The 23,547-nt window shown below is 44.1% G+C and overlaps 1 protein-coding gene across 1 annotated transcript in view; it reads left to right on the forward strand.

Moving 5' to 3' along the window:
• Positions 1 to 23,547, forward strand: part of UHRF2 (ubiquitin like with PHD and ring finger domains 2) — a 173,129-nt gene that overhangs the window by 65,128 nt on the left and 84,454 nt on the right. Inside the window, exon 4 of the mRNA XM_084629196.1 lies at positions 3,463 to 3,681. Within this exon, the coding sequence (XP_084485322.1) occupies positions 3,463 to 3,681 (219 nt within the window). The remainder of the gene's footprint in view (positions 1 to 3,462; positions 3,682 to 23,547) is intronic.

Genomic DNA, 23,547 nt, shown 5'->3' on the forward strand with positions numbered 1-23,547 from the left:
GGTGTCAGATATGTTGTGGTCTCTGCGTTTCAAACGCTGTCACTCTTGTGGCATGGCAATGCTTAATAGTGACCCTCACCACAGCTGCCTTAAGAGCTTGGGGAGGCTCATAAAAGTGACAAGTGTGGCATTTGTAAGTAGGGGAGAGGAGGAGACAAAGCAATCAAATTAAAAAGTCTGTTGATGGAGTTGTTGCTACAGCCTCCATCTGAGCCCTCTATCTTGGTCCAAATACTGACCAACTCAGCATTAGTCAGTAGCACACTACTGCAGTCTTCAAAGAGGAAGCATTCCCAAAAGTGCACATTCCTGGAGCCCAGCGTGGGCCTGCTGAGACTGGCTCCCGAAGCATCTCCTCCTGCCACAGTACTGTCGAGTATGTTCCCAGTACCGCCTACTCCTGAGGCGTTTGAGGCTGCAAGAGAATTGAGGTTGTCACCATCACCAGGGGTTCTAGAGACTCTTGGCACTGGCGCCTGAGGTGTGTCTCCTGCGTCATCACCTCCATACTAAGTAGCTCCATCGGATGTGGCTATTAGGGTGCCAGATAGGTCGAGACCATCTCGGGGAAAGCCATAGATGATCTCTCTGGCTCACCTTTCTTCAGAGACTGCCTTCTTTACTGGTACCAACGTGTACGGTACTACCTTGGTCTCAGCAATAAAGTTCTTACTCATCACACACTGAAGTGGATTCCTATGTATCCCAACCTAGCCAGTCCCATCAGGAGGAATGGCCACCCTGATTTCTGCCTCAGTACCAGTAGGGAGGGATTGTTGGGCTATGCATAGTTGGGGACTTGGGCTGTGCCAGTGGCCCTTTTGGAATCCATGGGCTCCCCCACCAAACAAGAGCATCCCCACAACCATCTCAGCCAACTCCATCTACTGGGAGTCAGGAGCATTGTCTCTGCAACCACCATAGCATCAGTACCAAGCAGAGTCAGGGTCTCTCACACGATCAGCCAGAAGAGGAACAGGAACTGGACCTGCTCCTAGTACTGGTAGCACCCCTCTTCCTCATTCCCAGATGAACCTATTTCTTCACCTCGGGACAATTTTAAGACTCATTAGGAGGAGTTGAGGAGAATGGCTATGGCCCTAGATATCCAACCAGAGGAGGTCAAGGAAAAATCTCTCAAACTGGTGGACATTTTGACATCTGCAGCTCGAATAGCTCTACTGATTAATTGAGACTGTCTTACAATCTACCAGAGTCCTCTGGCAGACCCCAGCTTCCCTGCCTCCAACTCCAAAAATAGTGGAGAGATGTGGTTGTGGTGGTGGTGGTAGCATTCCTCTGGAGGTTGTGTCACTGATGGTGGTCAGCATTCACATAATCTGATCCACCTTTGACATGCTAGGCCTCCTGATCAAATCAGACAAGTCAGTCATGTCTCCAATGTAGAAAATAGAATTTATTGGTATGGTCCTGGATTTGACAGATGCCAGGGCTTTATGGCTTTAGACAAGATTTTGTACAATTCAAAGCCTTATTCTGGACTTGAAGGCTTATCCTTTCACCATGGTGAGAAGCTGTTTAAGGGGATGGGGCACATGGCAGTGTGTACTTATGTGGTCCAGTACACCAGACTGAGCCTGGGACTCCATCAGGACTGGGTGGCAGAGGTATATTCTCCAAGAAAGAACCACATAGACATGTTAGTGCACATATCAAGTCACATCTTACCCTCTCTAGATGGGTGGACACATCTGGTCACTGTATGCAAGGGAGTTACTTTTGCCCCACCTCAGCACTCTTGCCTTTGTCACAGATGCCTCCGACATGGGGATGGGGGCTCATCTGGGACACTTGCAAACATAGGGTCTCTGGTCACCCCAAGATCTCAGTCTTCGCACAAACATCCGGGAGCTGTGGGCCATCTGTTTAGCTTGCATGGAGTTCCTTTCTCACATCAGGCAAATGGATGTATTGATGTTGATCGACAATATAATTGCTGCGTTTTATGTAAACGAGCAGGGAGAAGCCTGGTCCTCACTGCTGTGTTGGGAAGCAGTCCTGTCTGTATATTTCTGAAAGTGACCCATGGCCTGGGGGTTCAAAATACCCTGGCAGATTACCTGAGCAGGTTGTTTTTCAATCATTCCAAATGGTCCTGTCACTCAGACATAGGAACATCCATTTTCCAGTTCTGGGCAGCTCCCCAAGTGGAGGAGTTTGCAACAAGGAATAACACAACACCTTAGGTTTGCTGACAGATGCGTTTTTACTGCTGTGGTCTTCTCTCTTCCCCCCCATGTTCCTCTTCTGCTCAGAGTTCTGTGCAAGAATGGATCTATACAGAGGATTTAAGGAGAGTATGTTCTTATACTAAGTAGTTGGCTCCTCCAAAAGCCTGAGCACACTCTATGCTCATGCCATTTTATTGTAGCTATCTTTCAAATAGATATCACTACATTACTCCTGCTAAATAGGTATTGCCCAAGTTAAAGGAATGGAGCTCATTAGAAGTATTTACAGTACAATTCTAGTGTGGTGTATGTCTGTGCTGGAATAATATGCCCCACCACTTAGAGGAAAATAAGATTGATTGCTTGTAAAAACCTAGCAATTCACGTGTCTCCTTAAAATAACTTAAAAAAAATAATGGGGTTTTATTAAAAAATGAAAAACTCTGTGATTTAATAGATCTTTAATTCTTCAGGAAGCCTTTTTTACAATATTGCAATCCTTACTACATGGTTGGTGAGAGAAATTCTTAAATATGGTACTGTTTAGTTTTTTAGATTTTATCATTTACTAAAGTGCTAATCACTAAAATAAAAGGAGAAACATTTTAAAACTATCAGCCATTTTATATGATAGGGAGTCCAAGAAACATTCTTTCTGTGATTAGTGGTGTTTATTTGCTTGTCTCTGGAATTTGTCTACTTACTGTTTGATGAACAAATGTATACTTTTTTTCCTATGCTATCTTCATCTTGCATAATTTTGTTGGTAAATGCTGTACACGTAGGGCTGGATTTTCGAAAACGGTGTTGCCATTGAAGTCAAGGGGAATTTCCCCATTTACTTTAATGGGGGTAGAGTTAGACTAGTATCTTGAAAATCCCATTTCTAATCTTTGTTTCTTTTCATTGTGGGAATGTTTGGGCATTTTGCTATTGACCCTAGTAGGAGGAAGACTGGGACAGGTTAATACTCAGATTTGAAATTTTTTTAGCATCTTTCTAGCAAAAACCTTACATAAACATGATTCTTTATGTGGTTTTGATTAAAACTGTTTTTCAAATCCGAAGTAGCCAGGACCGTAGTCAGAGAACAGGCAAAAATGTCAAAATAACAGAAATCCTATTTTCAAAAGTAATTTAGGAGTCCAAAACACTTTTGAAAATGGGGCTCAGGCTCTTAAGTCAGTTGAGGCACTTTTTAAAATTTTACCCTTTGATTCATTTCATATAATAGTGGAAGTACTAATTTGTAACTTTTTTCCCCCCCAAGGTATCCAGAGAATGGTATAGTAGAAATGGGTGCCAATAATCTTCGACCACGAGCAAGAACCATTTTGAAGTGGAGTGAACTCAATGTGGGTGATATGGTGATGGTTAACTACAATGTAGAGACTCCAGAAGAGAGAGGATTCTGGTTTGATGCAGAAATTACCTCTCTGAGGGAAATCTCAAGGACTAACAAAGAAGTTCATGCCAAAATTCTTCTGGGGTAAGATTATATTGACCAGTTTTGAAAGCATGCAGTATGCAGGAAAAAAAAAGAAATCAGTTTTGGCCATTACATTTCATTAGATTAAAAATTTAACTTTCCGTTTTACCTCTGTACCTGTCTGGATCCTAGAATTACTCGAATTTTTTAGCAGATGGAAACTTTTTAGGATCAATGCATTTAGAATGTGGTTGTCTTCTCTTGTGCCCCTCCCGCCATGTTTCTTTTGTTCTTTGATTGATTGAATTGCCAGGGCTAATCTTATTGCGTGATCTGTTATCTGTGATCCCATTGGATCAGACTAGTAACATGTTTTCCTTCAATACTACCAAGGCTGAAGCATCTATTTTCAGTGGATTTTTTTTGTTCAGGCCCTTTGGGAATTTCCAGATCCTAATGGGTGACAGTTATCTTTGGCACTCTAGACAGACTTCTCAGTCTGCTAGTAGACTGTTCAGGGCCAGATGGTTCGTAGGTTAATGGTGGAATGGAAGAAAACAAATTCTTTGAGATTCCTATATAGACAAATTCAGCTACTTCACTGAATCTTATACAAGGTGCTTGAGGACAGCTCTTCAGAGGCTGAATTTACTTCGTCTGTAGTACAGAATTTTGAGGTAAGCAATGAGATTGCCTTTTTCCCACTCTGTCATTTTCTCTTAGTGCTATAATTGAGGATATCTGAGTTCTGTGTTGACTTCATGGTGAATTTTGGGCAGATAAGCATCCTTTCCTTCACCCTAGAGTATTTTTGCTAACAAGTCTGCTTCAGGGTTTAGCAATGAAGGCTGTAAAGCCTTTGGAATACATTTAGAACATTTTTCTCAACACAGGACTCTTCATGTGACTCAGAGTTACATATTTTAATCTGGATATAGAAATTTCTGTTTCAATAGTCCTTCATAGTATGCCTATTTAATGTAAATATCCTTGATCTTAAATTTAAAGTATTATCTATCTGTTTCAAAATCCTCCCCTTTTGGATGTGCTAACCAAGACAGTCAAATAACTTTCTTTTTGTCCATTTTATTAGGAGATAGAAGGTTATTACCTTCAGTATCTTCTGCTGAACTATAACTTAATGGGCGGAAATCTATGATTTGTGGACATGGCCAAAATCTAGTTTGATGCTAACTATATTCTCTGTATAGTTCTCAATTACAGTGCTTCAAGTGATTGTCCACATAGATTCTGCTTTTGGTGCACATGGATTATATGTGTGTGTGCGATCTGATTATTTTTGGGTAGCAGCGTTCATTAGGGCCACACCGGTGCGCTGGATGGTCTCATGCCCTCCACCGAGAACATAAAGGGTGGAGTAGTCCCAGCAACCCTATAGGTCCTTCTTACTACCCATTGCTGGAAATTGCAACCCTTGGCAATATCCACTTTTCTTGCACACTGTGCCTTTCACTTTAGATTTTAGGACTAGTTGATTAGTTAGTTAGTTTTAGTTCATAAACTAAATTTCCTTTTGCATGTTGGCATATATATTTTTTAAAAATAGTTGTTTAGGTCAATTAAGTATCATTTAGCTTTGACAGCCCTCTGTATAAGGGTTCTAGGATCATAGCAGAGGCTGAGTTACCAATCTACAAGAGCTGTTACTTGTGTGACTCCACTATGCCTATAAATGATGGGCACTCTTGTGTTTCATTTGCCTTGTGGAAGAACACATTATGCATTATTCCTTTTCCAAGCATACCCGGAAGGTGAGAGATATGAAACTGAAACTCTTCCTGCCTGAGAAGTTGATGCAGTCCTCCTCGGATCACATACCTCTGGCATGTTTTGCCTTGCTGTGTAGACAAGCTCTTAATTTAGCAGTCATCTTTGAAGCAGGACTCCTCTCTCTTCCCCACATTATTTCCAGCAGTAAGATGACAGAAAGAGTAGAGAGCAAATACAAGGTCAAAAAATGCACTAATTGTTCTTCCATATTTTCAGCCCTGAATAGAGCAGTTCTGCTTGTTTTGCCATCCACAGGAGTAGGATGAGGCCTCAGTTTTATGAGGAAAGGCGAATGCTCCTACAGCAATCCAGAGGATTTCTTGTATCCACTCCCAGCTGTCATGCAGTTAAGGTCTGTGGTGAGTTGGTTGAGCAGAGCGTGGAAACTTGCTTTTTTTCTTTTTCTGGAAACAGTCGCCATAGGATTTTTAGACAATGCCACAGCAACACATGATCAATAGAGTAAAATAACTAGTCCTATGACTTTATAAACCCAGCTAATATTCCCTCTTTAGCAGAGTGAACAATCACTTGCTTAATGACTTCTTCAGGTGGCATTTAAAGCAGAAGTTGTTCTTCTACAGAATGCCTTATTCAGCAGCCTGCTTCCAGCTTGGTGGTGGTGATAATTTCCAGGGACTGAATGTCTTTACAACCTTCCCCCACATGATCTCCATATCCATTTATTCCATAGACCCAGACCCACTCTTCAGGAATCCTATAAGACTATTAAAATGGTCATATCTCCAAGAAAACAAGTGGGCTACTTACTTTCAATCCCTATTATTTACTGAATTGTTGAGTGGGTATTATTCTTTTAGACACTTCTCCAAACAAGGATTGAGTCTGTGCTTAATACAATACATAATTTCAGTGAGTGACAGTCCTTGTATAATAAATATGAGATGTATCAGTGGGCTTTTTGTTTGCTTTTGATTTGTGGTGTTTTTTCCCAATATTTCAAGTGTTTGTTTCCATCTACAAGTTACCCTTCTTTGCAGATTTACGTTGTATCATTGCCAATTCGTGTTTGTAACAGTAGTCCATAAAATTAATTTAGTTCTTCTTACTCTTTTCTGTTTTGAATATTTTGAGGGCAGCACAACTTCTTCTCACTCTATATATTAAGATTCTTTAGGAAATCTTTACTTAGTTACCGTCTTGAAAGCTAAGTGTGATGTGCTTTTTGGAAATGCTTTTTGAGAACTATCTTACATTAGACAGGTAACTAAATTAATGGCATTTTCTTTACTCCTTCATTTCTTTAATTTTTAACAGCTAGAACATTCCTGACAACAAGTGCTTGGATTCTATCTAAAAGTGCATAGGAATTGTCAATCAAAAAACAATTGACAGTGGTAATAACAATACCACTATAAATATAGTTGATCCAGAATTATTCCAGAGTATTTCATAGAATCTCTATATAGGATGACTTCATCCATCTGTTAGGAAAAATGTGGTATTCTTGGCTAGAATTTTAAAATTAAGATGCTCAGGACTGTGGGCTACTGTTGTGTATACAAATTGAATAATTACACGTCCAAAAAGATTAGGTGGGTAGCTAACTAATAATTTGCATGTACATTTATCTTCTTTGTACGCACAGTAGAAATAACAAGATGTGCCAGTGGAGGTGTACTTTTCTGCATAGCTTTTTTGCACTGACGTCAGACCTCTACTTTTTGAATATTTGATCCCAATATTACACAGTATTTTTTGGGGAAAGGAAGTGAAAATATCAGTTGATAGTACAGGCTATATTTTAGGGCTGTTGAGCGATTAATTGCGGTGTTAACGATAGAATGCCATTTATTTTAAATATTTTTGGATGTTTACTACATTTTCAAATATATTAATTTCAGTTACAACACAGAATACAAAGTGTACAGTGCTCTCTTCATATTTATTTTTTGATTATAAGTATTTGCACTGTAAACAAAAAAAATATTTTTTAATTCACCTCATACAAGTACTGTAGTGCGATCTCTTTATCATGAAAGTTGAACATACAAATGTAGAATTATGTCCAAAAAAACCCTGCATTCAAAAATTAAACAATGTAAAACTTTAGAGCCTACAAGTCCACTCGTCCTACTTCTTGGTCAGCCAATCACTCAGACAAACAAGGTTGGTTACAATTTTCAGGAGATAAGTTAGATTAATTTAAAGACTTCCAGGCAACTGTCTAATCCTTAGGTGTAAATGCCCCTGAGCCCAAGAGGGAGGAGGGATAGCTCAGTGGTTTGAGCATTGGCCTGCTAAACCCAGGGTTGCGAGTTCAATCCTTGAGGGGGCCATTTAGGGATCTGGGGCAAAAATTGGGGATTGGTCCTGCTTTGAGCAGGGGGTTGGACTAGATGACCTCCTGAGGCCCCTTCCAACCTTGATATTCTATGATCCTAAGATGACAGCAAATACTGCCACACACCCAGTACTGCCCATAATACTTTAGGCAACCTCTATATCTGCCCAGGCAATTTGATTTTCTTTTTGGAAAAAATCATAGACCTCAAAGAAGGTTCTCTAGCTCTGGCATCAATCAACAGGCCCATACCCAGCCATCTCCAGGGAAATCCCCCTTCTTCTTCGAGTGCTTGTTCATGTCTATTTCTTTCTAGGTATGTGCTCGTCCATGTGCATGGTCATTGGAGACTTTTGCCTTAGTGGTATCCGTAGGGTTGGCTGTGGTGTCCTCTGGAGTGCTGCACGCATGCCGCATGCATGCCATGGTATATCAAGCTCTGTTGGCCCTATGCCCTCTCAGTTCCTTCTTACTACCCGTGGTGGTTAGTTGGAGCGCCTCTCTCCCTTGCCTTGCGATTTTCTCGCCTTGTTAAGAGCCATTCAGCCTTAGGGCTTTGTACATAGTTTTAAATGTTCTTGATAGTTATTGTCGTAGTTAGAGTCCCCAGTGGGACTTTGCCCCAGGTGGGGCATGACCCAGTCCCCCGGGTTCAAGCACTGCACCGACTGTAATAGGCCTATGCCTGTTAGCGGTCTCCATGGCTGTTGTCTCAAGTGCTTGGACGAATCACTCACCAAAGAGAAGAGTTTGTAAAAACTTTCGGCCACAAACTCAGAAGGAGCAGGATATTGAACTCTGAGCCCTTCTAATGGAGTCGGCCCTTCACCTGATATTCGAGCCCTCCCACCAAGAATCGGCGAGCGCTTCAGCATCGGTGTGTCGTGCACCACCAGCACTGGGCTCTTCCTGGCACCGATCAACATTTCTGGCGCCGAAGAAGAAGGCGCAGAAGCACAGCTCCCCAGCACTGGGCAAAAAGGCCCAAGGGTCTTCGGGCAAGGGACCTAGTTCAGCCTGTCCAGCCACTCCGGAGCTGCGAATGCGAGCCTCTCCTGTTGGGGCTCTGAGCCCCTCAAAAGGTCTGTCACTGACTCAAAGGAGTGGTATGGGACCGAAACCCTTGCAGGCACCTTCCCAGGCCTTCCCGGCCCGGAGAGAGTAGAGGCCTCCACCGGTGCCCTTGAGGCAGCAGGATGCGGCCAAGTCTCCCTAGGAGTGCAAGCCAGCCGCCGTGACTCCTGGGGGAGATAGCTGATGATTCTCTGATAAAAAGACTGCACTCCCCACCCAAGTGACGCAATTCCCCAAATCCACAGCCCCGATTCTCTGGGGCTCACCCCCGATCACTGGCACTGCAATTGTGGTCACCACCACTCAGGCGATTCACCTAGAGATCAACGTCCGGTCTCCATATTACTAGCACCGCTCGCCCTCCTACTGGTCGGCTTCCTGTCAAAGATCCCCATTGCTTACCACATGAGAATGATCCCCATCCAGGCTCCAGACTCCTGGGCGCCAGTACCATTCGCCCCAGTACCAACACTGCTCATCCTGCTCCGATCACCGTTTCCGACTGCAACTGTTAGCAGGCACACCCAGTCATTGTCAGCTCCTCTGTGGTCACTGGAAGGGGACTCCTCCAGCACAGAGGGCCGGTTTAGCCACTTGCCCAAGTCCCACCGGTGCGATTGGAGCCCTGACACCACATCGACTGTGACGGTGCAGCAGTGGCATCAAAGCCAGTGGCCTTATTGGGGTTCATGGTGAATGACAGTCATGGCAATGCCCCCTTCCCAGCAATCGGCTGCTGCCTCAGAGCAACAGCAGGCGGCATCAGGTGCATTAACAGCACTGGGCTCAGTGCGTGCAGATCGCTCAGAGGTTGGGATAGAGGAAGCAGTACCCAGCCCTAAATCTCCCCTCCCTAGTGGTGACTGAAGCTCCGGAACCTCCTCCGGTAACCCAGTCATCCTCGTCCTTGGACAAGGCAGTCTCCGGTCTTCCACGAGCCAGACCACCAGATGAATCAATTCTGAAGCACATAGATGAGAGGAAAGTGATCAGGAACAGTCAGCATGGATTCACCAAGGGCAAGTTGTGCCTGACAAAACTATTTGCCTTCTATGACGAGAGAAGTGGTTCTGTGGATGAAGGGAAAGCAGTGGACATGGTGTTCCTTGACTTTAGCAAAGCTTTTGACACTGTCTCCCACAGTATTCTTGTCGGCAAGTTGAAGTATGGGCTGGATGAATGCACTATAAGGTGGGTAGATAATTGGCTAGATTGTCGGGCTCAATGGGTAGTGATCAATGGCTCCATGTCTAGTTGGCAGCCAGTATCAAGTGGAGTGCCCCAAGGGTCGGTCCTGGGGCCAGTTTTGTTCAATATCTTCGTTAATGATCTGGAGGATGGTATGGATTGCACCCTCAGCAAGTTTGCAGACGACACTAAACTGGGAGGAGTGGTAGATACGCTGGAGGGTAGGGATAGGATAGAGACCTAGACAAATTGGAGGATTGGGCCAAAAGAAATCTGATGAGGTTCAACAAGGACAAGTGCAGAGTCCTGCACTTAGGACGGAAGAATCCAATGCACCGCTACAGACTAAGGACCAAATGGCTAGGCAGCAGTTCTGCAGAAAAGGACCTAGGGGTGACAGTGGACGAGAAGCTGGATATGAGTCAGCAGTGTGCCCTTGTAGCCGAGAAGGGCAATGGCATTTTGGGGTGTATAAGTAGGGGCATTGCCAGTAGATTGAGGGACGTGATCGTTCCCCTCTATTCAACATTGGTGAGGCCTCATCTGGAGTACTGTGTCCAGTTTTGGGCCCCACACTACAAGAAGGATGTGGAGAAATTGGGGAGAGTCCAGCGGAGGGCAACAAAAATGATTAGGGGACTGGAACACATGACTTACGAGGAGAGGCTGAGGGAACTGGGATTGTTTAGTCTACAGAAGAGAAGAATGAGGGGGGATTTGATAGCTGCTTTCAACTACCTTGAAAGGTGGTTCCAAAGAGGATGGATCTAGACTATTCTCAGTGGTAGCGGATGACAGGACAAGGAGTAGTGGTCTCAAGTTGCAGTGTGGGAGATTTAGGTTGGATATTAGGAAAAGCTTTTTCACTAGGAGGGTGGTGAAACACTGGAATGGGTTACCTAGGGAGGTGGTGGAATCTCCTTCCTTAGAAGTTTTTAAGGTCAGGCTTGACAAAGCCCTGGCTGGGATGATTTAATTGGGAATCGGTCCTGCTTTGAGCAGGGGGTTGGACTAGATGACCTCCTGAGGTCCCTTCCAACCCTAATATTCTATGATTCTATGACTTCAGGGAGCATCAGGCTCTGCTCCAAACAGTGGCAGAAAATCTGGGCTTGGAAGTGGAGGAAATGGCAGAGCAGAGGGACTCCTCTCAGTTTCCACCCTGCCTGCGTTGCTTTGCTATCCCACGTAGGGGTCTTCAAGTTCGCCAAAGCCCTATGGCACACCCTCTCGTCCATCCCTCCCACTTCCAACAGGACAGAGGAAAAACTGCTTGTTCTGGCCAAAGGGTAAGAGTATCTGTATACCCACCCTCCCCTGGGCTCGTTGATCGTCTCTGCTGCCAGTGAAAAAGATAAGCAACTCCATTCCTCCTGTACCCCCAAGAATAAAGAGGCCAAAAGACTGCATCTCTTTGGGAGAAAGACTTAGTTGATTGCCAACCTGCAATTCCAGGTGACAAACCACCAAGCCCTCTTGAGCAGGTACAGTTTCAACTATGCGAGTTCCTGGAGTCTTTGCCACAGGGATTAGCCCAGAAATTCAGCATCTTGGTGGAGGAGGGCACAGCGGCAGCCAGGTGTTCTCTGCAAATGGCCTGGGATGAGGTGGACTATGTGGCTTGGGCAGTCGCATCTTCCGTGGTCATGAGTAAGACTACATTTTAGTCACAGGTATTTTTAGTAAAAGTCATGGACAGGTCACAGGCACAAAACAAAAATTCAAGACCCGTGACCTGTCCATGACTTTTACTAATAATACCCCTGACCAAAACTGGGTGGGGCGCTCAGGGTGCCACAGGTACTGGGGAGGGGAGTGTAGTGGCCCAGAGGGGCATGGCGAGGGGCGCTGGGGGCTGGGCAGGCTCCTTACCCAGCTCCTGGAAAGCAGTGGCCCTAGCTCCACATGCTGCCTCCGCTCCACCCCACCCCAAGACCTGGTTCTGCAGCTCCCATTGGCTGGAAACCATGGCCAGTGGGAGCTGCAGGGGCAGTACCTGGTTGCCAGCAGAGGCAGCATGTGTGGCTAGGGGAGCTGAGGGAGAGGCGCCCTCCCAGGTAAGCCAAGGCCCTCAGGCCCCCCTGCCCCTCCCAAACTCCTGCTGCTGCTGTGGGGCTCTGAGACTGACCCAGCAGCAGCCAGTGTGACTGCCCTGGGGGCTGCCCGAGCTGCTTAGGTGGCTCCTGGGCCAGCCATGTGGGGCTGCTGCAGAAGTCATGGAAAGTCGCAGAATCCGTGACCTCCATGACAAACACGGAGCCTTAGTTATGAGGCATAGCTCCTGGCTCCAGGTAGCAGGCCTCTTGCAGGACATGCAGACTGCAAGCCAAGACCTTCCTTTTGATGGGGTGGGTCTTCTCTCGGAGCAGACTGACGCCAGATTGCATGGCGTGAAGGATACCAAGGCCACCTTTCGCTCATTGGGCATACATATGCCACAGTCTGCTTGGAAGCTCTTCCAGCTGCCCCCACCACCAAGGCCTTGGCAGCCCTGCCAGAGTTCCTCAAAAAGAAGGGACAATAGCTTCAGCTGGCATCGCCCTTCTTCATTCCTCTCATCTGCGCAGCCTGAGCCTGCCAAACACCTTGGGGGTTAGAAGCGCGCATTTTAAGGGTGCACTCAAGAGCAATGCCCCAGTCATTTCCCCAGATCCTTCTTGCCTTTTCCTGGACTGTCTCCGCCCTTTCCATTTGTCTGGGTTAAGGGAAACCTCGTACCACTGGATCCTGGATAGAGTATTCCGGGGCTATATCCTGCAATGCACGGCTGCTCCTCCCTCCCACTCCCCCTCTTCCCTGTCCCTCTTCAGGGACCCTTCTCACAAGCAACTCCTCATTCAGGAGGCTGAAAAGCTCCTGTGCCTGGGGGCGGTGGGGGAGGTTCCTTGGGGCATGCCTGGAAGAAGATTCTGTACTCCCGTTATTTCCTAATCCCAAAGGCCAAAGCAGTCCTAAGACCCATCTTGGACCTGCATTGCCTCAACAAGTTGAAGTTCTGCATAGTTTCCCTGGTTTCCATTATCCCTTTCCTGGATCTGGGAGACAGGTACGCCTCTTTCAACTTGAAGGACGCTTATTTCCATGCCTCCATATTCCTGGGGCACAGGCGCTTCCTCAGTTTCATAGTGGGAGGACACTATTTCCAGTTCATGGCACCCCCTTTTGGCCTATCTTCGTCCCCAAGGATGTTCACCAAGTGCATGGCGCCAGTGGCGGCTTACCTCAGACAGCAGAGGGTCCACCTGTTCCCGTACCTCAATGACTGGCTCATCAAGGGCAAGTGTCCAGGGCAGGTGCAAAGAAGCTTCAATCCGGTGCGTTCCACCTGCATCAACGTGAGCCTGTTGTTAAATACAGAAAAGTCTATGTTAACGCCAGTCCAACTCTAGTTTATTGGAGTGGTTCTCAACTCCACGCGGGCCAGGGCCTTCTTTCCGGAAGCGTGGCTTCAGGCCATGGTGGACTTGATCTCCCACAGAAAAAGCCACCAACTTACCACAGCCCACACATGTTTGCGACTGATGGGCCACATGACCGCGTGCATGTACGTGGTCAGCCATGCCTGGCTTCATCTGAGGCCTCTGCAAACGTGACTAGCCTTGGTTTAAATTCCCAGCAGGCACCCCCTAGGCTGAGTGCTCTTGGTGCCGAGCCATTTCCTACTGTCTTTGGACTGGTGGTGGAATTCTTGGTGGTTGGACTACTGCAAGGAGTTCCCTTCGTGACCCCATCTCCGTCGCTCACCCTGGTCTCAGACGTGTCGGATCTGGGCTGGGGAGCCCACCTGGGAAAGGTCAACCCCCAGGGCCTCTGGTTACAACATGATCTAGCCCTTCATATCAATGTCAGGGAACTTAAAGTGGTTCGCCTGGCTTGCCAGGCTTTCTTGCTCCACCTGAAAGGCAAGATGGTGCAAGTCCTGATGGATGATACTGCTGCGATGTAGTACGTCAACCCGCAGGGCGGCACCAGGTCTTCGGCCCTTTGTCAGGAAGTGCTCAGCCTCTAGGACTTGTGTGCGACATGCCATTCACCTGGTAGCTGCCCATCTGCCTGGAACCAAGAACGTTCTTGTGGATAGCTTCAGCAGGACCTTCTCATCTTGCCACGAGTGGTTGCTCCATCCAGAAGTGGTCAGTCTAATCTTCCACAGGTGGGGAACTCTCCAGGTGGACCTGTTCACATCCCGGTAGAGCAGAAAGTGCCACGTGTTCTGCTTTCTGCAGGGCAGGGACAAGGGCTCCCTGTCGGACACCTTCCTGATTCTGTTGTCAGGAGTGCTGATGTACACCTTCCCACCAGTGCCGTTAATCGACAAGGTCCTGCTAAAGGTGAAGCAAGACAAAGCAACTGTCATCCTCATAGCCACAGCGTGGCCTTGTCAACACTGGTTTGGTACGCTGCTGTGTCTGTTGGCAGCCACCCCCCTGCAGCTGCCTCTTCGGCCAGATCTGCTGTCCCAGGGCCATGTCAATCTGCTGCACCTGAGCTTGGCAGCACTGCACTTGTCAGCCTGGCTGTTGCTAAGTGGCTAAGTAGCTAAGCCTGACTAAGTGGGGATGAATGATGGTGTTGTGTTGATGTCCAGCAGGAAACACTCCATCAGAGCTACCTATGTGGCAAAGTGGAGTGGGTTCACGTTTTGGGCCTTGGATTGTCACATCTGTTCAGCAGAGGCCCCGCTGCAAGACATCCTGGACTATTTGCTGCACCTTAAGCTCCAGGGCCTGTCACTGTCTTAGGTCAAGGTGCACCTGGTGGCCATTTTGGCATTCCCTTTCAAGGCTGGTCAGTCTTTGCCCATCCCATGACAGTGTGGTTCCTGGAAGGCCTGGAGTGCCTTTATCTGCATGTCAGGGATCCGGTTTCCACTTGGGACCTGAGTCTTGTGCTGTCAAGGCTCTTGGGTCCCCACTTCAAGCCCCTGGCTTCCTGTTTCTCTCCTGGAAGGTGGTCGTCTTAGTCGCTATTACTTCGGCTCGTAGGGTGTCCGAGATCAGGGCACTCACATCAGAGCCACCTTACACAATCTTCTATAAAGACAAGGTCCAGCTGAGTCTGCACCCAGCCTTTCTACCCAAGGTTGTCTCCCATACTGGTTAAGACATATACTTGCTGGTCCTTTGTCCAAAGCCTCTCACAACAGATGCATACCATGGACGTCAGATGGGCCCTGGCCTTCTAAATAGATAGAATGAAGCCATTCCGTAAGTCTACACAGTTGTTTGTTTTTGTGGTCGCAGACAGGATGAAGAGTGGCCTGGTGTCTGCCCAGAGGATAGCATCATGGATCACAACTTGCATCTGCTGCTGTTACGAGCTGGTGAAGGTGACCCTGCCGGCGATCGTGATGGCTCACTTGTTGTTTGTTAATTGAGCAAGGTGGCACTTATGGTTGTATTTACTTTGTCAAGGAGAATTTCTGAACCGGAGAGTGCTATCAACTGAAAATTAATTCTATGCCTATTGCAAGGATAAGGTAGTCTTATGAATTTACCCAGACTTATTTACACTATTTCTTAGGTGTAGGGAATGCTGCTGCTTTTTGGCCCCCATAAGAATTACATAAAAAGAAAATGTAAATAAGCTTGGTTGTTAAAAATCACTCATTTTAAAAAGACAGTAGGGTTCAGGAGGATATCCCATTGGTTTTATTGGTTTTAACCCTGCAAACACTTACGAATGTGCTTACATTTATTCATGTGAGTAGTCCTATTGAAGTCAACCACTGAAGTGCTCAAAGTTAAGCATGTGCGTAAGTGTTATGCAATGATGTGTTTATTTTCACCTTTAAAAAGTATTTGATGGGTTAGTATTAAATTTGATAACCTTTTTTATTTCCACTTAAGGAAAACAGTAGAAAAAATAATTCTAATTGTTGTTAATTTTAAAAGTACAGGAGACTCATACCACTGCGTGGAAGGGACTCCTGTCTGGGAGCGTGACCAGCTGCCAGTGAGCCTGGTGCCCGCCCCAATGGGCAGGCTGGGGGCAGTACAGCCATGCGGAGGAGCTGCCCAGTCTTGGCGCTGGCTCCTGCGAGCAGCTGCTTTTGCCGCTGAGGTTCCTGATAGAGGCCTGCAGCTCCGCTGATATCCACTCTATATCCGCGGATATAAATTTTGTATCTGCACAGGGCTCTGATATACATTGTTGTATGAACTGTAGGTAGTTACTTTGTTAGAAATCGTATCCTGTTTCCTTTATATATTTTCAAGTACACCAGAAACCAGAGAGCACATAAGTGTTGACAGATAAGTGGTTTGACATGAGTTCTTTAGTTTGTGACTGACTGCACTGCTGATTATCCTCAGATTAATTTACTTGTTACAATGTTGAGATGAGCTATACAAGACTCTTCAGAACCCTTAGAAGAAAATAACTGTCAGTTTCACCATAGACTAAGTGCTCGCTTCTAAGGTTTCTTTAAGAAACCACCTATTTAAAAAAAAAAATCTAACATGGCTATATAGTAACACATGACTACAGCAACTTTTTAGATTGAAATTTTACCGATCATCATGCAATAAAATCATTGAATAACAAATATGTCCGTTAAAATGTTGTCAAGTTATTCACACTAAGTCATGTTGATTGTTTTTAGCTAAATAATTCAAACAGGCAAAAGTCCACTTTTTAAGGAGAACTGGCCAGAGGACTCTGGCTGTAAAGCTTGTGCAAATGTTTGAGGTCCTTCCAAATGTCCTAGGTAGCTGCTGTTCAGTATCATGTAAGCTTATATACTAGGGTCTGCAAACTGAGTATTTTGAGTTTACTGCATAATTCATTGCATTCATGTTTTTGTGGCACAAGGAGATCTTAACTGAATACTAAAGATCCTTAAATGATTACATTCTAGTGAATAAAATACAGTGTAATCTCTTAATATACAATTTGATTCTAGAATACTTTTAAAATTCTGGGCCATAGTCTAACCTCGCAGACACTTTGCCAAAGGGGTCCTTTTGGAGAAAAAAGTTTGGAAACCATTGTACTAGGCAATTTTTGTTTGTAGGTTGTCTAAAATATAGGTTAGGCTAAGGTTTTAGTTTTACCTATAACTGGAATAGCAACTAGATAGTGATTACATCTTACCTTAAACTTTACATTGCCGATGCATTATCTTTTTTTATGTTTGTTTGATCTTATTTTCCTTTTAGGTTCTTAGACTTCTTACTCAAGATTAGAATACATCCAAAAATGACTTTCAATGAATGTGGTAAAGATAAGGGTGATATTTTCTTTTTATTTTGGAAACTGTATTCCTGGATAACTGTAAAGACTGTTTAGCAGTAATAGCATGGTTTGAGCAGTCTACCAACTATTTTCATGGAATAAGTCATTCTCTGGCCAATTTACACAGTATAAAAGAGAGGCTAGTTAATATTAATAATTATTTATATTATAGTATTACCTGGGAGCCCTAGTCATGGACCAGCACCCCATTGTGTTAGGCACTGTACTACATACACAGAATAAAAAGACTGCCCTTGCCCCTAAGAGTTTACAATCTAAGTATGACAAGAAACAACTTGAGGATACAGACAAACAAGATGTAGGTGTACAAGGAAACTGTGAAACAGTATTGGTCAGTAAGCATGATAGGTAATGATCTCCAAGCACTAGCAGCCCAGCTGTTGTCAAGTGAGGGGGGACATGGTCAAAGTAAGGAGCTAGGAGAAAGATCTTTGTAGCAGCATCTTTAATGGGGCAAGATTATATTTGTCAGTCAGAGAAAAGGATGTTGCAGTAATCAGGATGCAACATGAGATCCTGAACGAGTTTTATCTGTATGAAGGGATAGGAAGTGCCTTATCTTAGAATTGTTATGCAGAAAAAATCAACAAGATTTAGTTATAGCCTGGGCATGAGGACTACAGAGAGGTCTGAATGGAAGATGAGGCCTAGGTTACAGGTCTGAGTGACAGGCTGGGTAGTGCTGTTGTCCACAGGGATTGAGACGGAAGGTAGAGAAGGAAGCCTGGGAAGGGAAGATTGAGCTCTGTTTTAGCCATGCTGGTCTTTAGTTGATGGCTAGACATCCATGAGATGTCACAGCAACGGGCTGTTTGTTATAATTATATACTATACAGGGAGACAAGCTTGGTAAAGAGCAGAAATGTTCACTCATCCTGTTAGCAATATGTCTGGTTTCCAAAAATTCTTAAAATATTCCTCGTCCATTCCATTTCTAAATTGACTTTGGATATGGAAGAATTGTAGGACCGAGCTTTTAAAAGGAGCATCAACTCAGCATTAAATTTTGAAGATGTAAATGAGACTGCTGGGTATCTAACTAGTTGACGTGCAATATCAAAGTAGTAAGATGTCTAAATGTTATAACTTGGGCCTGTGTTTAATTTTTCTCCCCAAATGGTGGCTGTTTACAAAAAACAAATAAAAAAAACTGCAAAAAAACCCACCCCTGGCTGATAATGTCTTTTAAGGTGATGATACTACGGAGAATAAAACAGAATGGTGGATTTTTGCTTATACATTTCATTCCTGAAGGATTACTCACTTCATTTTGGTCCATTCACACCCATGCCTTCTCCTGGGTTGTGGCATTTAATATAACAGAAACACTTAGTTTTCAGGCCGTATTTTGATTTACTATAGAGCAGTTGCACTTTTCATTTCAAGACAGATGAAATAATAATTAGTAAAATTAAGCTTCAGATTTCAAGCGCTTTCTGAAAGCCCTTCTGCACTTTGCAGGAATCAGGAACATTTTATTTCATCCAGACTATTTTTACATGAATGTAAAAATAAAAAAATGCATACCCTGTTTGGCTCTTGCCTATATATATATTTGAACTTTATTACAGTACAAAGTAGATTTTGTATAAATTAATAAATCATTTGTCACAGATTTGCTAATAACACATAACCAACAATGACTGATCTTTTATCTTGTATGAATTTCACACTTCTGGCCTTTGGTGTTTCTTTGCTGACCTTGAGGAAGCTCTCTGACAGTAACTATAGCAACTGCCAAAGTAATTAGTTTGTTGTAGCGAACATAGGTCTACATGTGGTTCCATTGCCAGAAGGCCTATAAATTGAAATTTCATAATAAACTGTGATCAGGAGATTTTCCTTTTTTATTGTGATCCAGTTTGTTTATATCCTTCACATGTATTTATTTGTTTAGAATAGTAGAATTTTTACTGTGTTGATTCAGCAGTTTTACTTCAAGTTATCATGCTGTAGAAGTAATTTTTTACTGGAACATGAAGTGGTTTAAAAAAAATAATTTTGGGATGTGACAATTGTGGCTAAATCTCCTGAACGACAATGAAAACCGGCAGAGTTTTTGCATTGCAGTAACTGATATCTAGCAGCAGCTAATATTTCTCTATGTAGCATGAACCTGACCTTCCACACACCAAAGATAATGGCCACAAGTGGAGTTTCTAGTCAACTTGTGTTTGGCAAGTCTCCTTGCGGCCTGAAGGTATAAATGGAGAGTGCGGAGAGTACTAGCATGTTTCTCTGTGTGACTGACCTGCTGCAGTGGATAAACTGCCATTAGCATTTCTTTTGTGTGGCCTGGGTCGCTGTCTAGGAACTCAATTCAATTTTATAATTCTATGTTCATTTTTTAACTTTTCATAAAATAAATGGCATGTACTGTATATACAGTATAGTAAATGATGAAAGGAAGCAAAATAGAAAGTGATATGGATATCAACTTGATTTTAAGCAATATGTGGAACTGAGGAATGAGAGAGTTGTTTAATGTTTGCCTTTTTTTGTTTTAAGAATATTTTGTGACAGAATTATATGAATACGCATTTTCATTGTGTACATTAATCACAAATTTCTAAGCAAGTTGACCATATAGCCCGATAACTCTTTAATCTATCGCTTTTACAGAAGTGATATCCTTTCAGGGATAACTAGCGGAGCAGAATTCTTCTACTTTGGTAGGACTAAAGCATTTAAAAAGTCTGCGTTTACCAGTGTACCGATGACAGCCATTGATTGTATTTGTTTGCAACTAATATTACGCATAATAGGACATTTTAAATACTTTTAAAATTTCCAGTAATTTAAACAGAATATTCTTTCAAAGTAAATTTATTTCAAAAATTATGCCGACGCTATCTTCAGTATGACTATATTCCAGTAATTTCTATTGCAATAATAAAAAAATAAATTGTCTGTATTTATGAATTATCCAGAAGGGACCAACCCTATCAATTCAAAGTACAGCTTTGTTTTCTGTGTTGACATTACTATTGTTCTTTGAGATGTGATGCAGGTGTATATTCCATGACTTGCCCTCTGCATTGTAGTCTGTACTTCTGCCTTTTGGTGCGAAGGAACTGAGGAGGGCTGGGGTGGTTCTACCCTTATATGGCCAGGGGGAGGGGCTGTTGTTGCAGGGCGTGAGCATCGCCCTGCATGTACTGCTAGGTAAAGCTCTTCAGCTCTAGTGTGCAGGGCATGCACACCCATGTAGAATACATGTCTGCATCACATTTAAAAGAAGAACAGTTACAAAGGTAGTTAACAGATTTTTTTTCTCCATTCCACACAGTTTATATAAACTTCCTGCCACTACTATCCTTTTGGTCACTCACCCAAACAAAGCTGAGTAGAATATTTATTAGGAGTGAACTCCACTGGCACCTACTTTCACCATTGAAGTGACTTTCCTGTGTTTGTAACTGCAGCTCTTATTACAGTGCTGTCATGAAAGTACCACAAGGAGATTTACATGCTCTCTAAAGATACAGATGGCACAAATCACTACTTTATGTGGTAATACAAGGTTCTATTCATTAGTGAGCACAGACTTGCATAGGGTGGTGTTTTCCTCCTCTCGTCTTGTTTAAAAGCTCTACAGAAGACACCTGTCTGGTGTGAGCTGCTTTTTCTTTAATATTCTCTAAATTTCTGGAGCCTGCAGAATATAATGAAGATGATATATCAATTCTTTGCAGTGATTATATTCTATCACCAGAGAACATACAGATTCTTTTAATTGGATGCTGTTTTATTAGTGATACTACTCTTTGAATGATCTCTCACTCACACTTGCCAAAGTATAAAAATTGCCCAGAATCGCCCTCATAAGCAAGAAGTAAGAGACTATTAAACCCACCAGTTAGTAAATTTGACTGCTTGTTCAAGAGCTGCACCAGGAGTAGTCTCTGAAGCACTTCTTTTGGAAGCAGTATTGCCCCATTCACTGGGCCTGGTCAGACATTATGACTGACAGACGGAGGTGGGAGATGAGAACTGGAAGTGACTTTCCTTACCCCTTCCCCTTTGCTCTGCCCTGTCCCTCTTTCACAAGACCTTTTACAAACCAAACAAGTGGCTTTGTTGTGCTATTTAGGAGCTATAGAGGAGATTTCTCAGGAACACAGGCTTGGCAAGACCAAGATAGCCCTAGAGGAAGACCTTTCCCTGGTCTCTCAGTTAAGATTCCAGATGAACTACAAAAGCAGTCTGCCACATCATCCTGGCCAGTAGAATTTACTGGGGCCCTATTTGACTTAGTCAGCATGAGCATATCTGCTAGAGGATAGAGTCAGGTTCCTTCAGTCACTCATACATGACATAAGGATGAAACTTTCCACAATGGTTTGCATGTGTCTGGGATTACTAGAAACATGTATGTATGTATATATGTGTGACATTGCTTGCCAGACTTTGCCTGTGGTGATTATGATGCTGGCTAATGACAGTGTATTCCTCCATCTAAATATCATATGAACAGATTTGTGTCTCTCCTGTTCCAAGACCTGTGAGAACTTATGTGGTGGCTGCAACCCTTTAATGTGAGGAAGGGTCTTTTTCAAGCTCCTTCCTCGTAATGACACCTGTTTATTGGTGCTTCAGGAAAAAGTTGGGTTGACCACCTGAATCGCCTCCAAATACAAGGGTTTATGAGTCTCTGGACAACCTGAGGTTACACATTAACATCCTAGAGCAGAAGACCATCAGGTTAGCCTGCATAACATTCCTGCTTGTTTTGTGGAACGCTGTAGTGCAGATTCTGCTGGACAATATGCCAGGAATGCACTATATCAAATAATGGGGGATGCCATCAAGTTATGGAAATATCACTGCTGACACAGGGTGATACCACCGGCTCTTCATTCACCAGGGATCAGGAAAGACCTTGCTGACTTCTAGAGCAGAAAAATGGTAACTAACCATGAGTGGTTGCTGTGGAAATCCATATCAGATACAGTATTCTAACAATGGGGGACCCCATCCATAAATTTGTTTGCCATGGTAGAGAATGCCAAATGCAAGGCTGTCTGCTCCAGGGGAGGCATGAGCCTACAATCTCTGCCAGATGCTTTACTTCTTTGGTGATCTCGAGTCCTCCTATGCCTTTCCACCAGTCCCCCTCACCTGCAGAATAATATCCAAGATTAGACAGGACAAAGCTACTGTTACCATGTGGCTGGATACCTATCATAGGTCTATCACCCACACACCTTCCCTTTTGCTCAGACAACAGTGACTCGGAACCAGGGTCAGATACTGCATCCAGATCTGCAGTCACTGTACCCGATGGCCTGGATGCTATCTGGATGAGCATCGCTGACAGGGAGTGCTCCCAACAGGTGCAAGAGACCACTGAATGCATCCGATGAAATGAGCTGTAGCTCACGAAAGCTTATGCTCAAATAAATTTGTTAGTCTCTAAGGTGCCACAAGTCCTCCTTTTCTTTTTGTGGATATAGACTAACACGGCTGCTACTCTGAAACCTGTCCTTATACCGGGCAGGAAGGCTTCTGGTAGAAATGCCAATTCTTCAGAATGGAAAATGTTTTTCGTATGGGCAGCCCAAAATAATGTGAATCCAGTTAAAGCCCAGATTTAAACATTCTGGCCTGTGTTTTGCTCCTGAAAGAGGGTACTGCAGGACTGGCATTTAGCTCTCTCTAAGTTCACCTGACAGCAGGTGATCACATTCAGATTTCTTACATGCTACAGAATCAAGTTTGATGAAGGGCCTTTTTCATGCCTGCTTCCCACTTAGAGATCTGACTCCCACCTGGCACTTTTATTTGATTCTTCTGTGGTTTATTGAGTCTGCCTGCGAACAATTGCAGTGTTGTTTATACCACCTTACTATAATTCCAGCATGGAATCATAGAATATCAGGGTTGGAAAGGACCTCAGGAGGTCATCTAGTCTAACCCCTTGCTCAAAGCAGGACCAATCCCCAATTTTTGCCCCAGATCCCTAAATGGCCCCTTCAAGGATTGAACTCACAACCCTGGGTTTAGCAGGCCAATGCTCAAACCACTGAGCTATCCCTCCCCCCAGAGAATCAGCAAGCCTATATGCCACTGTACATGTAATTTCACAGGGACAAAGTGGCGATGAGACTGCAATCCAAGTTCATCCCCAAGGGAGTCTTGGAATTCCATCTACATCAGTCTTCATGTTACCAGTAGTCTTCCCCAAGAGAAATACTTCACACTTTAGCCATCTCCAGAGGTATAATTTATATCCTTGACAAGGATCTCTTCCTCTCTCTTTTTGGCCATGTCGAATGTATCAAAAATCCAAGCAACTTCTTCCTCGAGGG

The sequence above is a fragment of the Lepidochelys olivacea genome, assembly GCF_965140295.1.
Source record: "Lepidochelys olivacea isolate rLepOli2 genome assembly, chromosome: 5".
Classification (NCBI taxonomy): domain Eukaryota; kingdom Metazoa; phylum Chordata; order Testudines; family Cheloniidae; genus Lepidochelys; species Lepidochelys olivacea.